The sequence below is a fragment of the Dermacentor albipictus genome, chromosome 10 (genome assembly GCF_038994185.2).
Source record: "Dermacentor albipictus isolate Rhodes 1998 colony chromosome 10, USDA_Dalb.pri_finalv2, whole genome shotgun sequence".
Lineage (NCBI taxonomy): Eukaryota > Metazoa > Arthropoda > Arachnida > Ixodida > Ixodidae > Dermacentor > Dermacentor albipictus.
The window spans coordinates 63,229,777-63,248,408 of NC_091830.1; the positions used below are offsets into that span (position 1 = coordinate 63,229,777).

The 18,632-nt window shown below is 46.2% G+C and overlaps 2 protein-coding genes across 5 annotated transcripts in view; one reads left to right on the forward strand and one right to left on the reverse strand.

Moving 5' to 3' along the window:
- The window catches only part of LOC135904196 (neprilysin-21-like), a 28,513-nt gene extending 16,757 nt beyond the window's left edge, over positions 1 to 11,756 (forward strand). For both annotated transcript variants that reach the window (XM_065434830.2, XM_065434831.1), the window contains 2 exons: positions 17 to 200; positions 10,205 to 11,756. In XM_065434830.2, the coding sequence (XP_065290902.1) occupies positions 17 to 200; positions 10,205 to 11,605 (1,585 nt within the window). In that variant the 3' untranslated portion in view covers positions 11,606 to 11,756. The remainder of the gene's footprint in view (positions 1 to 16; positions 201 to 10,204) is intronic.
- LOC135904197 (synaptotagmin-10-like) overlaps positions 1 to 18,632 on the reverse strand; it is a 368,678-nt gene that overhangs the window by 163,394 nt on the left and 186,652 nt on the right. The window lies entirely within an intron of this gene.

Here is an 18,632-nt window from a genome sequence, read left to right on the forward strand (position 1 = left end):
GGGCCAACGCATCCAGGTACTTCCTGTCGGCGGAGCGGCCCATAGACGGAGAATACACACGGATCGTGGCGCGTGCTCTGGCGCTCCTAAAGCCGGACACTGACGTGCGCAAACACGCGCAGAACGTGCATGATTTGGAACGCAAGCTGGAGAGCTCCGTCGCAGGCCTCGTGCGCGCCCAGAAGCAGCAGGCTGTGCCGGTGAGTGATGGTCTTTCTTAGTTTTCAAGCATGAAATGCTTTTAACTCCCATTCTCATCGAACCTTCAAGTGACCTTGCGCCAAAAGCCAGAGACGTTATTCGGGCACACAAACGAGATCATCCGGGCAACAATCAAAACCTAAAAGGCACCGACAACCGATTTTTAAGGACCTAGTTTTTCATGACGCAACGCAAAGCTCACCCTCGGTAGTGCTTACATCTGAAGAGGTTGCTTCCAAAACCGCGGGGATATTTAGTAAGCAGAATTTTTCGGTCCGAGGAGCCTCTAAGTAAGTAGGGGTCCCTCACCAGTAACGCTGAGAAGTGAGAGCGATGTCGATAGCCCACCTAGCAAATTGTGATAGCCACTCATCCTTCTGCTTTCACAGGAGTGAATGTAACTGTGATTAACAACCTACACTCCTGAGCTGACATTTTGACCGTACAATTTTTCTCGGCACGACACCGCCGGATTTTCTCCATTTTATCTATTGTACGATCGCGAACTCACCTTGCCTCTTGATACGGCACTCCCTCCTGCTGCGACATGAAAAAGCGAGTATGCGCGCAACGCTATCGCCCTCGCCGAGCATGCCTGCCAGTTTCTCCGTACTCGACTGACGGCCTCGCAAACCACTCAGAGTCGTTCGTACAACGCCCACCGTCGCGGCACACAGTTTTTGTCTGGCGCGCCCTGCTCCTGTGGTCACCCTCTCGTCACGTCGGACTTTAAGAGAAGCTCCTCTCGCGATACACGGGGCCCTGCCGCGTACTGCGTCAGTTGACGCCAGGGACGTACGAAATTGCTCCTGTGGGTTCAACCTCGTGCTCTCCTCTGGCATCCAGTGATGTAGTGTACATCAGTAGGCTCAAAACATACTACACTGCTTCCGAGCCCGGTCTTTAGTAGCTTTGGGACGGTGCTTTTGCAGTCAGCGTTAGCGCTACAGACCAATATTTACGATGAGGAAAAAGCTAGTAGTGCAAAGACGACGATGACGATTAGAGGCGAGCGCGGGCTGTTGCCTCTTGGCTAAGTGCGGCGTGTTTGTAAATATATATGTAAATAGCTCCCCTCTGTGCCTTCCTACGTAACAATATGACAAAATATTCAATTCCTCCTCTCCAGCTGTCCAGCGGTGTAAGCTCCTTATGTATGAACAGTGGTAGCACCTTTTTCAAATGTTTGAAACAAAGTGCTCGCTTACGCATTATGGGCAAGCTACGTGTCTCTCAAAGCTGCAGAATATCCACTACTGATAACTATTTTGCCAAACACTAATACCTAGCTGGCAAACTGCTCTGAAATATAGCTCTGTAACCAGCAGCGACTGTTCGAAACAACACTGTGACATCCTGTGTTTTTTTCATTGCGCTCTACAATGTAGGCCCATAGTGCTTCGTTTTGTTTCCATGCTATGCGAAAATATGCCGAACGTACGCTTTATAAAAAGCAGAAAAACCCACAAAATAGGAACTATGCACTGCAGGGAAATATGCAGTAGAGTGGTTCGTGCCACCGACGGTGTAATGTTACTGCTTGCAATTTCCAGAACATCTTTTACTGTTATATTAAAAGAACATTATAGACAAAGAGTCAATGAATTTCAATTGATGGTCAGAGTAATCTTAATAGAGTTCAATGATTTCGCCTCCATTTATTGATTATTAGAAGAGAAAATGAAGATGAAAGCCTCCGATCTTAAATTTCCTGTTGGCACCCCACCACTACTACGTCGGTGTGAAGTTAAAGGTCGTCTTAAATGATTCTTTTCGCACTTGGGTAATTGTGGCCACTAAATGTTTTTGAAACTTGATAAGTTCCGCATCTTGCTCTTCTTGAATACCAACATCGGTGTATGTTTGCAGATAAAGCTTTCACAAGGCCCAAGCAGAGGCCTACAAAATACATGATGTCACAGCGAGTGGGGGCTGTAATTGCAACGCGGCGTGCCCGCACCAATTTTGTTGTAGCGTACTTTTGTCACATCACACCTTTTTACGTGGTTGTAGCGGCTATTTCGTTATTGCAGAAAAGCAAATATTGTTTCTCTTTTGGACCCCTTTAAACGAACAGTGTCGTGTTGAAAACCAGGCAGCCACATTACAGTTCTGGGGTTGCCAAAACTGAAACTTTCGGAGCGTGTATTTGGTTGTTTAGATTAAGTTTAGGTGGGTATCTGAAATATCCTTACCAACGCCATAACCACGTTCTCCGAACCTGGTGATCGATCAGCAGACGTTTCCACGTATCGTTCATCGTGTTCGTTAGACAATGATATTCCGTGCATATCTGATGAGGCACGTCTGAGTTTCGGTGTCGTCCGTATTGCCTCAACCCAAACATGCCCGTTGCTATGCTCTGGAACTAATCTACCATTGTCAGTAACACCGTTAGCCATCTGAAAGAGAGAGCACATATCCGTGCGCATAAATGACCATCACACAATAGGGGACAGCAAACATCGTTCGCTAGTCAGTGCGGAGGTTTATCACACGAGGTGTGCTTGACCAAAGGGTTTGCTCTCTGCAGTGCTGTGCTGCTTTATTATCTGCGTTATTGCCGCTGCATTGCAAGCCCAGATTACCTGAATTGGTTTTATAAAGAACTTCTTCTATTGCACTATTTTTTTACCATATGTGTCTCGGATCTTAATTGAGTGATTATTCCACACAATACAAATTGCAGTAGCGTTCCCGAGGTCTCTTTGACAAATGGTTCTTGTGCAATTCACCAGTATTCCACGCCTAAATGCTTTTAACGCGTTCTTTTTCACATGGCGTTATTCTTTTCTTTTCCATACAATAATAATCAAGCTCTCTTTATTCCCGGAATCTTTCAATGTCACCCTTTCTGACGGTTGAAATCAGTTGTTCGGGTTTTCCCTCCCTTTCTATGTAATCGCTCCAATAAAAAGCAAGAAGTGCACATCCGGGACAGACAATGCACATTACCAGGCTATCTGACACGTGCCTATGAAGACTTATAATTTTCTTTAGGGTGAACTTAAGGACCCGCCCGACATGGGCTATTCGCCTGAAGTATCGTTTAAATATGGCGTTCTGCGTTTAGCTCACAGAAAGAATGGGAGTTCAAGCGAATCTCCTCCATAATTGCAGGGGTTGGGGAGTGCCAATCAGGTTATTGATTTAAGCGGAAGACTAAATTTGATGATCACAGCTTTTCAAAGTACCATTCATTTTTCAAATTGTGACAACTTGTAGCTTTCCAAGAATTCTTTCCTCTAGCGCACTGCGGCAGTTTACCGTTTTTCAATTCGCGAGCCTCTCTACGTCGCATCATTGCACATGAATCGCGAAAGCGACAGAAGCCACCGACAAGCTCGCGCAGGAGCATTACAAAAGAAGTGCGCCAACTCTCACGATACGCTGTACACAGATGTGCCCAGGTACAAGCGCAGACACGTACACACCGTCAGCGTCGTGGACGGTGTGAGATCGCCGTGGCAACGATACAGCACATTGACACCACAGGAGCTGAAGAGGCGGTCATAGCCATAGCCATTGTCATGGACCCCCGAAAAGCACACGTCACGATAATCACGGATTAACACGAAGCATGTCGTAACTACGATGCTCGTAGAATTTCGCGAACAGTGACCTTCGTATTAAGGATTTCTACCCTTCCTGAAACGGCGACAATAGCATGAACGCCTGGACACAACTCTTGCTGGAAACTGGAGGGCCCACACCTCGGCTCGAGCGCATACTTACCGAGCCTCAAAGTGAGAGAACCATGACGAGATAAATTTCGAACCAACCATAAAACAGTTTTCACGCCATAGATCAACATTTCAGACTACAGCGCCGGCAATATCCCCCGTTGCACGACTCCCCCACGCACACCGAAGCAACTTCGCGGAGGCAGCTACAGACAAACACCTTTCGGCACCGCACACCATGTCCCGCCATTTACCCCTCACAATAGCCGCAGCAGTGCCCAGATTGCAATGTTCCGGCCACGCTCTACCACACCACTTGGGCACGTCAGCTCATGAGTGTCCGCCCTAGAATCCCACATCCCGCCACACAACAATGAAGAGACTCACTATCTGGCGTCAACTCTGGGGACCGGCTTGATGTGGTCTTCACAGCACGCCGGGCATCCGCAGTTCATGGGGTCTTGGGCTGCAGACTCCCCCCCCCCCTCCCCACGCCCCGGGCTAGTCGAAGCACACTGCAGTTTCCCTTTATATTACTAAATGTTTTCTCTCTCCCTCACCTTCCGGTTCTTTTCCACGAATCAGCCCATGATCTGAAATGTTGCTATGTATGTCATTACTCTAGCCTGCTTTATTAAGAATTTCCGATAACTCGTAACGTCATCACATGATGCTTCTGCAAATGGCATTACCATGGTTCGGGTTTCCTTTAGCTCGTATTTAACCTCGTGAAAGATGGAAATCACGTATGGTAAATGTGTCAGGTTGTAGCAGAAGATTGGGCTTAAGGATCTTTGTGTACATCAACACAGAAGTGCAAAATCAAGAAAGGGGCTGAAAGATGGAATAGCACACTGTGGTATAAAGTTTGTAAACAGGTATAAGGTGCCTCAGAAAGTCTGGCCAACGTTTCGATAGGAGGACACATCTTTTTCGAAGGCGGCCTCGTCATTCTCGGCATGTTAGTTTTAAAGGGTTAGTGCAGTGACGTCCCATGCGGGTGTTCTCGCTGGCGGCCGGTTTTAAAGGGAGAGCCTTCAGAGGAAACGAGCGCTGTCGCCCCATGTTTGTGAGCTTCGTTCCCAAGGCGAGGGGACAAGAGCGGGAGAATGGGAACACGGGAAGAAAAGAAATAAAAGAAAGGTTATGAAAAAAAGGATAAAAGGGAGAACCCAGGGTGACACCAAGCCAAAAAGAACAAAAGAAAACAAAAACGGAGAGAGAAAGAACAAGAAAGAGAAAAAAAATTAAGAAAGACGGGGGTCTGGGAGCGCGTTGGGGAGGCGAGAGGTTAGGAAGCATTCAGCGGTATAGTTGGCGGCATGCTCTTGTGGCATTAGAAGAGCCGGTCAGGCGTTGTGTACGCCCTCAACTTATGATTCAGCACACTTTTATTTCAAATTTTCTCCTGCCAGTTGTAAAGACTTTCACTGCAATATTAGCAATCTATATCCATATATGCATACCTAAGAATGCCTTCCACGGTTGCATTCTTAGCGTATTCCATTTCTCGGGATTCCGATGGTATAACTGCCACACAAGCTTGTCTGCAGTGTTAGCGCATTACTTTACCTAAATGTTATGAGGACGCAAGGGTAGTCGTTCCTCAAAACCTGTTTCCTTCTCGCCTCCATGAAACGTACGATGCCGCATAGAATCGTTGTGGTCGCAGCCCTCTTGCACTTTCACAGCTGTGCTTTTTTGTTTCGCGGCGATTGTTGCATTGCGATTGGATTCTCTTAACGGAGAGCACTGAAATGACATTTATACACTTATCTACTTTCTTTTTTGGCATTTAATGAAGGCCCGAGTAGGGAGCACATATCATCTGTAAATACAGTTAAAATGTCTTTCAAACGAAGTGTTGGGGCTTCCACAACCTTTCAATATGCAGGTCACTTCGTTGTAAAAGTCGCGCACTACACCGACCACACTATAGAGCCCGCTAAGCACGCTCAATAAAAATCAAATCAAAAACATCCATTTAGCATGAATTCAAGTAGCCTTAGAGAAACAGGTCACTATGTTTTTAGGACACTTTGACAATGCGCGACGGTAGCCAAAACCTAATGCATCGAGGTTCACAGTATGTTTCAAAGTTGGAGATCTTAGAATATAGCTATCAGCCTCCTTGGCTTCGAACGTCTCGGTTTGAATTCTTGCCTTCCATGACATTCGCATCCTCTCCGCCATAGAAGGCTTTGAGAATGTCTTAGGTAGTCAGGTATGGGCTTGTGCCATCGCGTTGTCATCAAGTGCGACGCATTCGTTAGCCGCCGCACCCACGGGTGCGCCACAGCTAACGAAGTTGGGGCGCACTTGGACTAGTGCGGCAGCACGGCTTCTGGCAACAGCATGCTTGTCACGTGCGTCGCTAGCGCTGCAGCCCCAAGCGCAGAGTGCATTCATGACACATGTTTGTGACGTGTGCAGATGCCAGTGGCGGCAGCGCTACGCGGCGTTTGTTGTAAAGCAACAAATGAGCCGTCGAGGACGCCTAGGCTCTTTCGTTGTACACGTAAATTCGTCGTAGTGTCTTCGTTGTCGGGTCGTTTACGTTACATATGAAACCTAGTGATTCGGTCGAGACAGAATCGATCCTTCGCCTACATATACAGGTTATTTTGCTGTAAAGGTGATAGGCTGTTGTGAAACGCTCACAGAAACCTAAATATATTTATTAATATGTTTTCCTCTAAGAACTAGTTTCAGTTGAGCTACCAAAGACGCGTATAAGTGATGGCTTCATGATATGCTGGTTCGTCCGGCTCCTTGATCGCTATATCTAGCACACGCAAGCGGTAGCAGTAGCAAGTACAACACTCTTTTCTTTTTTTTTGGCATACAACATTATCATACCTAGTCTTATTGCAGCACAATGTCAGCAAGTCTAGTTCTTAGTCATCATGTTTCCAATATCGATGACATGGGTTCTCGCATTTCGCGACCCCAATGGTTAGTATACTACCTAAGGTGTTTCCCAAACCACTATTTTTCGCAACCTTTATATTTTCTAGGTGCCCTCTTTGACATTCAAAAAATATTTGGGTAGACTTTCTACAAAGTATCAAATAAGTGTAACTGCTCCTTTTAAACGCAACTTTGTTATTCCGAATATCGGCATGAACTTGTGAGTTCGGAACGTATTTTAGGCTTCCATGGGCATTCAAGAACCACCGGTAGTTCTATGCACTCTTACGGAATTGTAGTGACCACCTGGAGAACGCGTGGTGCTGAATTCATAAAGCTTTTCGTTCGGAAGAGCTGCCTGCTATTCGCCGGTCACTTTCTCTATAACAACATGCCCAACCACACGACATGATGGTTCCTGCTACGAACAATTCTGACGTGGAAGATTTTTCGCGCGTGGGTACATTGTGCACTTAAGAAAGCAAATCTTTGAAAGACTAATTCAATTTAACGTAATACAATTTGAGTTTTACGTGCTAAAACGGCGATATCATTTAGGCATGCCACAGTAAGAGACTGGATTATTTAGATCTCATGGGGACCTTTACCGTGCACCTAAACCTCAGTGAAACAGCATTCATGCATTTCACCGCTTTCAGAATGAGTCCATGCCGCAAAGTATTGAACCCACGACTCGACAGCGCTAGGCCGTAGCCCCTAAGCTATCACGCCGGTTACACCGAAGGTTCTTTCGGTTGCTTTTGCTAAGTCGGGGTCTGTGTACCTGAGTAATGTTTGAAGTTTAAAGTATATACAGTATACAGGGTGCCCGAAAAGTTTACTCTGCAGAGTTCATAGTAGCCTTAAAACTTGAAGTTTTACTCACGGCAGAGCAGTATGGACTAAGAAGATACTCATAACGGATGTCCACCACCATCTTACAGGAACCATGGCTGTCTGTAACACTTGGCAGTGTGTGACGATTGTTATGCTACGCTCATCTTTTGAGTCCCAACAACGAGCTACAGGCCTTGAACTGCCGTTTAGCACGTGAAGCTGCGATGTAATTCCCAATTATCGTCATACATTTATTTTCTAGCTGAAGTGTAACTTTTCGAAACGTTGTTCATCATGTATACTGCTTTGGTGTAGCCGACAAAAATTATTTTATTAATTCAATCGATGCTTTCTACTTACCAAAAATGAAGTGAAAACAAATTTCGCGGCAATGGAAGTTTCGCTTATTTTGGAGACTGTTTGATGTGAGATTGATTGATGTGAGATGTGATGTGAGAGGTGATTTAACAACTGCAATATTATTGACTTGCTTGCGCAATGCAGCCGTGGCATAGTGCAGCAGAAGGAACAGGTTAAAGCCAAAAATTATGGGGCAAAATTAAGGGCATACTCGATCGAATAGTTAAGTTTGCTATACAACTTGCCAGGCTAGAACGAAGGACTCAAAGACCCCTGAATACTTTTCATGCTTTCCGGTAACTGCAGCTTATGTAACTGTAACGTTTACAAAGAAGCGCTGGCGGCGAACGCTATGCACGAAGGCAAGCTTACGGGTAGAAACGCGGCCTTTTTCGAGGGTTGAATTTCTGTTAAATTGTTTCACATTTTTGATATTTCAGTCTGAGAAGAGGTAACGTAAAAGATATGCGCTGTTTGTGTTTTTTTTTTCAGTAGATTTGTTCTTGGGCTGCCGTTCACGAAATTCCGAGGAATAACTTTGCAAACAATGAAAGACAAGTTATGAGCAAGTTTGGTGGTAGAGAAGTGGTTGGGCATGCGTCATTCGGAATGTCGTCCGAAATGCTTTTTGCCGAAGCGGCGTCCCACGCTGGACGCCCACGCTGGATTTTCTGTGACGCGAGGGCCTTAACGCTTTCGCGTTAAAAGACAGCAAGCAATATTGCGATATGGATGGTTGGGTATATGGCGATAATACGCACCCATAGGTACAATCCTTTTTGGCGTACGCGAGAATTTTAACAGCTGAAAACTAAATTATGTTACACTGATGTGCGTTGTAATCGATGATACATATACAAATGTCATGTGCTTATGCTTTCAGCGCAGACGTTCAACGTCACGTTGATCATGCGGAATTTGCTCCTGTCAAGCGGTGCTGGTAGTCTATAGAAAAACATGTTTAATTTGTAACACAGCAGAAAACCCTTACATCATTTGTGCACATCTTAGCACCTTATAATGTAGAATTCTTGTGAATTTCTTGCTTATCAGTCTTTTTTTTTCTTTCTTGTCATTGTTATGCACTCAACCGCTAAGCAGATACGCACTCTGATCGCTTTGGCTCTGGCAACGTGTTCCCTGGTCAACAAAAGGCGGTAATGACTTCATTATCGCCATAAAAAAAAGGAGGGGAGAAAGCTGTGCAGGACGTAGGTGTCTGCGCATTCACACTGTTCTTCGATGCGCTGTTGATTGGTTCAGCAGCTTTGTGATTACATTTTCTAAGTTTAACAGTCAAGCAGCGAGTAAGTGGTACGAACATGTAGCTGCTCGCTCGGTGCGATAGTATGGCATGCTCGCTGTGAGAGTATGTCGGTCGGGCAGCGTGCGTCACTGAATGGTGGGAACGCACTGTGAATATCTAAATGTGAACTGTTACGGTAGGCGTTGATGCTCCTTATAATGCAATTCTAATTCTATCTACAAGAGTAAGCCAAGCAAGTGAGAATGCTACGCCATTCGAGGTAGCCCAGGTCAAATCGTCGACGCTGCTTTGCACGCACACTACCAAAGCGTTTGGGATGGACCCTATCGAGCAACGATCATTGTTTTTTTTTCTTGCGATCAAGTAAATAAATGATTAAATCAGTTTTATTTCCAACGGTTATATTGCACACAGCGAAAAGAGCAACCAGAAAAACGGCCATATTGAGGCGGCTTGAAGGCACAGGGCCTCCGAAACAACAGAGGCTAGCTGGCGCAACTGAATCGAACAGGAAGCAGTGCAAATTTATGCAAATAAAGCGATGAAAGCAACAATTGTACAATAGACTTCGAATATATTAGAAAGCAAACAATTTAGGTAAGTATTTGACATTAGTAAAAGAAAATTTGTTGACTTGACAAAAAGGAAATACGGCGTGCGACTACAAAATGTCTTAAAAGGTCATTCTTATTTCGTGTTAAGAAGTTAATGTCTTGCTGATCCAGGCAGGTATGTATGATTGGCAGTGAATGATTATTGCATTGCAGTTCGTGATTAGCCCACGAGAAAAAAAATTACCATGGCAGTTGATAGCGATGAAGGCATAAACTTATTGGTTCGTGTTTTTTTTTCGGGAGGTTCATAAATGATTACAGGTCGCTGCTAAAACGGCATGTTCAAACTGAAAATCCCTCGCAACAAAATCACTTTTTTTCATTGTACGCAGGTGCCTGTTCAGAACACGTGGGAGGAGTACCACTCTTTCTGGAAATGGGACGAGTACTTCACCACATTGATGGCTGAGCGCAGGGGTTTCCGAATGTCTCATTTGTTCGTCAAGCCGCCCGACCTTCTTCATCGGCTCTCCACCGTCATTGGAGAGACCGACACACGCACCCTCTTCGATTACATTCGCTACCGGTTCATTGTGTTCGTCGCCCCATTTCTCTCCAACGACTTCGAATTCCTGCTTCCGCTCAGCCACGCGTACCACCAGGCCACAGTACCCGCCAGGTCCCTGGCCTGCCTTCATTCCATGGAGAAAATCTACCCTTACGCCATGTGGGTCCTGGCGTCCACTGCAAACCAGCAGAGCGTGGAGTCAGCAACCTGGAAGGAGCAACAGAAAACCGTGCGCGCGCTTACGGCCGCCTGCAAGAGAGTCTTGAGAGACCACATTGCTGAAGAGGGCTGGATGATGCCCGCCGAACTCGAGAATACCGTCTCGAAGCTCAACGAAATGACCGTCCTCACCGAGTACGACCTTGAGCAGGAGATGACAACGCTGGTTCGCTACCACTCCAGACTAGCCGTGCCGCTCGCCAGCCAGTCTCCGTTTCAGGCGTTCCTGACGTTACAGCAGTCGAGTAGCCAACTGTATTGGTTGTCAGCCGACGAAAACGTCGATATCGACACGAGAGTCGCAGCGAGCAGCCTTGTGCCGGGATACGAGTACCGTGAGTCCAACAAGAGTGTGTGGGTCGCCCCGGCAAGTATGGCGCTTTTGACAGCCCTCAACGTAGCTCCCGTTTTTCTCATGCCGTCGGTGCTCCCATACATCATCATGGGACTGGCAACGCCGATCTATTCGGCAGTGGCAATGCGCGGTTACCTGAGGCATCGCGAGACCAGCACGAAATTGGCCAAGACGAGGTTGTGCCTATTCGAGCAGTACTACGCCAGTATGACGCACCTCGTCAAGGAGGACGTGGCACTTGACGCTGCCCACAGCAAATTCGTCGAGTTCGGCACACTTGTGGCGCTGTTGTACGACGTGTTCCAGATATACAAGAACGTGACGACTTCGATGACAGTCGGCGCAGCCGGCGCGACGGATAATTCGACGGACACGGCACTCGACCAGATGTTTTTGACCGCCTGGGCGTTGACCCAGTGCGACGAGATGGCACCCATGTTTCAGGAACAGGCACCAACGATGTTTCAGGCAGCCCGCGACCTTGTTGTAGCTCATGCAAATGCGAGGGAGCAGACGATGATACGTTTCATGGAGGTGCCCCCGCGGCTACTAGTGGACATTTCGGTGCAGAACTTCAAAAAGTTCGGCAGTATCTTTGATTGTCCAGCTGGCAGTGCCATGAACCCTGTCTTACGTTGCAAGACCTTATGACGGCCTGTTCCACATGGCAGTGAGAAATGGACGAAGTCGGCCGATGAAAACATGAGCAGATGAGGACATTGTTAGTCATTTTGTCTTGTGCAGTGCTCTCTTTCCTTTTCGACGTCATCTGCAGTTGCCTCATAAAGTTGTTCTGCTGTGACCACTCCTTATTGGTTGCTCACGAGGACTGCTACTCATAAAGCGAGCTAGATACATGTAACGAAGCACGCACATCAGCCATCTTTTATCTAAGGCATCAGGTATCATATATTCGTGCTTGTATTCGGGCACAAAAGCTCACACTGACATAACATTACTGAAAGGAGATAAAATTAGGTAGGGAAAAATGCCAGAGGTGAAGCCGCACGCAATCCAGCTGAATTCCAACGCAGTGGATAGAAAAAAGGCTAACAAAAGATGTGCAACTCTGCAGCTGCCATCTATAGACAAGAGTGGAAGAGCTTATCTCCTAAGATATGTCAGAACGTCAAGTTCGTGATTGTACTAATAATAGCGTTAGCAGTTCGTCTAAGCTGTGAAGCTGAGCATTGCCGTATTTGACACAAAGTTAGGCGTATCTGTGAGCAGTCTACAGCATGGTGTTCTATATCGTGGTGTTCTGCAATAACCACGTTCACTCATCCCGCTATAGTACCAACAGGATTCAAGTTTTCCACAGTCCTCTTAAAGCTACTTGCGATTGCTTACCATGTCATATTCTGCATTTACCAAATAACAAGAACGTGTGGGATGATGAAGTGGCAACTCCCACGCAGAACACGATGGCTTATTACGTCAGAAAATAGCGAATTCAATATGCATTACATCAGAGGCTTAGGGGAGCTGCAGCCGCGGCTGCGGTCCAGAGATCCGTAAACTGCGCAGCAAGTCTGATCGAATGGTCCGTTAGGCGAGCTTTCATAGCGATAGTATGTCGCCACATCACTGACTTGAGGGGCACAGAAGCCTTAGGTTTCAGTGTAGTCATGCCTCAATTGCACCCGACATCCATAATGAGAGGTTTTCGCTGCGTAATGTGTTCTCCCTGGTTGCCAAAGCCCAAAGGAACACTGGGAGTCTGCGGCTCGTTCGAGGGAATGTGTGCCAGCTCCCCTCTGTCTGCGGAAACGTGGATACACGTCTATTTTGTGCGCAGGGTGAAATTTTTGTCGTGGTGATGGATACCATGGCAGGGTCCAGTGCAAGGCGACTGGATAAAACCGCGTATCGTGTCATACCGAAGGAAGGTATGTGAACAAGTTGTGAGTTCCTGGAAAGTAAGGGGAGTTCACCTAATGATGTGCCGCTGGCGACGGACGGCGGGTGGTCCTGATGGGTTGTTGCCTCGCTTGAACTCGGATGTATCTGAGCTGGCACGCCAGACGATGCGAGGAAGAACTCTCCGTGAAGGCGCAGTGACTCTCCTTCGACGAGTTCTGCAGATGTCTCTTGAATGGAGGATTTGAAGGTTGGGCGAAGATCCAGGACTACGGAGGGGAGAGTCTCGAGCTAGGTTAAATCAGAGGAGCGAGGGTGGTAACTTATGGTCCTCCGTCTCTTCAAACCGTACATGAATTCGCTTCTCAGCTTCCATGAAATCTTGGCACATTATCAACTCGCTCGGCGGGCCTTTCCGCTACCACACCCTAAACTTAATAGACCACAATCGTCGGCGTTGCGCATGCTTCAAACGGGGTCATTTCCCTCCAGGGGCCGATTTAGTCACTTTGCACATAATGTAGAACCCCACTGTCCAGACTGTGCGGAGGCGTACTGCTCCTTATTCCATATGCTCTGGCAATGCCCTCCGTTACGCAGCTCATCGCTAACCACTCTAACCGACTGGGAGGCAGCCCTTAAGAGCGGCGACCTCTCAGAGCAACTACGGGCTGTCCAGAGGGCCTGCGACAGGGCGGAGGACCATGATCTTCCGACCTCGACGTGGGTGCTGCCCGCGACGACTACGGGGACTCCCTGAAAATGGAGGTACCCTAACGCCGGTTCCTCAGGACCATTAATAAAGTTCTTTGTCGGTCTGTCTGTCTTAAAACCGGTCGCGAGCATGGAGATCCCAAAGAGCTGAGCTTTGGATTGCCGACCCTGAACGACTGTGATGCGACGAGGGTTACCGAAACGGGATATGCAGACAGTAAGGAAAGTTGACTCGACTTCTGCAGTGATTCTGTCGTGTGGCCATACTTCAGTCCATCGAGTGCGAGACAATGGCGATAAGGCCCGGTTGGAGGAAAGGACCGAATCGTTTGTAGGTGAACATGCTGGACGCGTTATGGAGGCATGTAGTAAGTCCCGAGCGGCGAAATGACGTGCTGGGTAATTTCGGCAGGTTGACTTCGCATGCGGGTGCGCCGCTTGACGGAAGTCAAGCGACAGGAAGGTCCAAACGTAGCGGTGAGTCACGATGGATGGAAAACAGGATGATTGATGTTGTGCAGCTCGTTGAAGAGCCTATGGCGACACTTTGAAGGTGCGTAGGATCTGGATCGCCTGGCACAAATGTAACAAAAGAGTGCTTTTTTGCCCAGGCACGGAAAATTGCCACAGCTTGAGTGAAAATTCACGCTTGAGGATTTGCTGCAGTTAGGCGTTGGCTGTCGGAGCCTCGGTTAGAACATCATCAATCACAGAAAAATGGACGGCGGAGACACGGGAAAGCGCATTGGCGACCACATTATCCTGACCTCTAACAAGCTGGATGTTGGTGGTAAACTGGCCAGTAATATGCAGTTGGTTCTGTTGGACCCCCAGAACTTTATGTTTGCGTGAAGAGACGGCGCATGAGATAAGTTTATAGCTGGTATAAATAGTGCAATTCTGTGCTTGGAGGATGAGGCGAAAGCATTAATTTGCCTGGTAGATGGCAAGAGAGAGAGAGAGAAAAAACATTTATTTGAACCACCGAGGTGGTTGCTCTTGAGGTCGAGTGGGTGGGGTCCTCATTCCAGGACTCCACTGGCCGTGGCTGCTGGACGTACTTGCTGGACGAGAGCTTCTTGTCCCGCCAGGGTATCGCCGGTCGCTGGTAGATGGCAAGAAGCATTCAGTAATAAGCAGGCGAGTTCGTCGGCGCCAGAGTCATGGCAGTGTTGGCGGAACAGGGGTTGGTAGGTATTGCCTTGTGGCTGGCAAATTTCTGAAAGAACGCCAACGGCCTCCAAGTTTTGTCCAGGCATCCGATTCTTTGAGCCCGAAGGGAACATTTTTTACTGAATGAGACAGCAGAGTGGCGTCGCAGAGAGCAGCGTTGCAGTCTTTGAAGGTATACCTCAAAGCTAATGTCCAAGTGTCGCCTTGTTTACCTCGTTGACCGGTCAAGGCGTCGTACAGAGGAGCAAAATAGGCGGCTGCTTTAGGCTAGAAATGCCTGAAGCCCTTCTTGCCTTCCAACTTGCTGCTGAATGCCATGGAAACGAAGGCTTCCTGGCTGACCATGGCGGTGCCGGTTGTCAGTTGTTGTGGTAATCAGATGTGGAATTCCGACGGGTTTATTCACATGCTGACTACCATTGTACGCTAATTCATTCCATAAAAAAAATGAACGCAAAACGTTACTGCAGAGTCTTGGGGGAGCAGCAGCCTCTGCAGCAGTCCGGCGATCCGTGAATGGCCCCGTTATTCTCGATTAGGGGTTCGTATGACGAGCACTTATGATGATAGTGTGTCGTTCCAAATACAATGTGGCACATAAACAACACAAGCTATACCTTGGTATCTTGCAGAAAGGTAGAATACATGAATGTTCGCTGAACCTAACGCTCTCTGGGCCAATGATACCGGAAGTAATCAAGACGTTAGACCAAACATTTGGCCCGGGAAAAAAACGCACATCAAAAATAATCTTAGAAGTCTGAGTATCAAAAATTCTAATTACATTTGAATTTTGGGCAGCAGAAAATTGTACTTCTTTGGGCTATTTCACTAATCAATAGTCGCATTAAGATGAATTGAGGACGTTGTGTACTGCGTTGAATCACGCTTCCTAAGGCTCATCATTTTCTGGGGTGGCAATAAAATAATTGTTTTAAAATATTTAGTGGCGATACATCGCACGAATTATCGCACGATCACACATCACACCCTTAAGAACACGAATTATGAAATTCGAGGAATCATACATTGTCGCTAATAGCTTGATTTATTGGCAAGTCGAGGGGAAAGTGTTTGAGATGTTGCGAAAAAATATGCAGTGCGAATTTGCGCTTTCCTTTGCCCTGTCTGTATAAATGTAGACCCAGCATGGCTTTCTTATTCCATAATTCGGACCAGAAGAAAGAGACCCAAAGCTTTCCACATATATTGGCGCCGGTCACCACTTTTTACCGGCTAACAAATGTTAAGAGGAAGCTTTAGTTCGGGTCCAGTTCCAACGCAGCCTATTCAAGTACATGTAAAACGCAAAAAGTTTTTTTGAGATAAGCACTGCACCGATTTTAATAAAATTCGCTTCATTTGAGAGAAAAACTTAAATTCTAGTAACTGTTGCGAACAAAATTTTGATTAAGGGCCTAAAATTTGTTAAAAATGTTTTCTAAAATTCGAAAGTATGAGAAGAATAGTGCCACAAAGTTCGCAAATTTCACGTGCATTTCACGTGAAAATAATGTCGGCCTTTTCGAGTACACCAACCCATCGACTAGGATTGCGCTATCGACCACAGACAATTTTAAGAAATTTTTGGAAATCATCGCTGAAGCATCCTGTCTGATAAACGTTAATCAAATATCAAGGTGTCTGTAACGCGTGCTTTCAAGTTTTGTTGCATAAGGTTTCGTTTTATCATCCACTGGAACATTGAAGCCTTGAGACACGCACGTCATTGCCTATCGCAGCAGTTGCTGGTGCGTCAAATTGGGCCAGTCTGGCGACTTCGATTTCTTTGGCTACCTAAAGGTCGCACACAACGGACGTAGAATGCACAAGTGCATTGTTGCACAATGCACTCACGACACTGCGGTTGGTCAAATTTGCATGCCTCGGCCGCCCGGTACAACCTGCAATGCTCTCTTTCCGCATATCCGGCGTCGCGGAGGTCGAAACTAGATCCGCAAGTTGGTCCGAGCGCACGCATTAAGTGAGCTGTAAGCTGAAGCCAAATCGATTGCACCGTTGTACTGTATATGCATGCATATGCCGCTTCGTGTTCCCTGGCAGTCGTTTCGTAATGAGATTTTCGATCAAAAGAAAGAGCCTAAACACACTTATGATCCACAAAAGGCAGAACAGCTCTGCATGTTTGCCAGCAGTACATTTCCCAGCCATCTCAGTCCGCGCTGCAAGGGCCGGAGACAGTTCCCTGTGTCGAGTAGCGCTTAGCATGCTTGGCTATATATATATATATATATATATATATATATATATATATATATATATATATATATATATATATATATATATATTGTTACGTGTGAAAAGACACAGACGAAAGAGGCTATTTACACGTTATTTACACTGGAGCCAGGCAGCCAGGCTGACACTCGCTCGCGCCAAGGCCACAGACCCACATCGTCGTCGTTCTCGCGGCGGCTCGTCTCTTGGGTATCTCCCGATAATATCGTAATATATATATATATATATATATATATATATATATATATATATATATATATATATATATATATATATATATATATATATATATATGTATGTATGTATGTATGTATGTATGTATGTATGTATGTATGTATGTATGTATGTGTGTGCGTGTGTGTGTGTGTGTGTGTGTGTGTGTGTGTAAAGTAAATTTGGCTGCCCGCCGGTATTGAATCGCTAGGCCAAAGCCGTAGGCAGCAAGCAGATAACGCAAGCTGCTCGCGGGCCCGATCGGGGGTACGTGACCTCGCAGGCATGACGAAAGGCGGTGGGGGGGGGGAGAGGGGGGGGGCGACTTCGACAAAACAGGCACTCTTTTGCCAGCCAGTTTCGGTATCAAGGAGCCTGACAAGGGGAACTAATTGTTCGCGTAGCTCCCACATGAACTGAGCCATTTAAAATTAGATCGTTGGGATAGGTAGGATTGAGGACGAATCCCAAAATTCTCATTTGCAGTAGCCACCCATTCTTGATAAGTATAAAGTTAATTGTCGCAACTTAGTTAATTACGAATTACGCACGTAATTGTTGACACTGCTGGATATCTAGCGGCTGCTAATGTGTACACTCGAATGGTAAACGTAAAGTTCCCGTGATAAATAGTTTTGTAGTTTTAAAGCTTTCGTGCATGTAAAGAAAAAAACACCCCATATATATATATATATATATATATATATATATATATATATATATATATATATATATATATATATATATATATATATATATATATATATGGCTGTTTGCCTGTGTGCTGTCAGTTGCACTTCGCCGCCTAATGAGGCAAGACGTTTGTCGAGTGAGCTCCTGCACAAGACTTGGCTACGTGTCAAACGCGGTTTAAATCATGAATGCGGTATCTCAATGAGATGCGTGGTAATGATAACGCGTTTCCGTCGCGTTCATGGCTAATCGGCCACTGAATTTCTTTTTTACTACTACTTTTACTACTTTCACGTGCGAGACAATGTGCAGGGCGCCGAAGCGCTTCCTTGCAAGGAAGCAGAGCTCTTAGCATTCGCACTTCGTCAACTTACGGATGGCCTGTTTACAATTATTACAGTGTCATAAAAGTGGTAACAAGGCTGTACAAGGTTTGCAGTATTGAATGAAGAAAGAAAGAAAAACGGTAAGATTCTGACAGCGCAGTGGTCTGAAGCCAACTGTTTGCCGAGAGAAGACTACGCTGGGTAGGCTTCAGTATCTTCATTTCGTTAGACACAGGGTGTCCCAGCTAACTGTAGCCAGAATTCAGAAATATGCGAATACGAGATATGTAAAGTATAGCTTTAATTCCACCTAATTGGACAGTCCTAATTAATCAACTCTTTCAAAAATTACAGTTAGATGAAAAGTGTCGATGAGAAAATTGTAGAGCAACACGAAAAACTCTCGCTACAGCTTTCTGTTGGTCAATACGTGCTATATA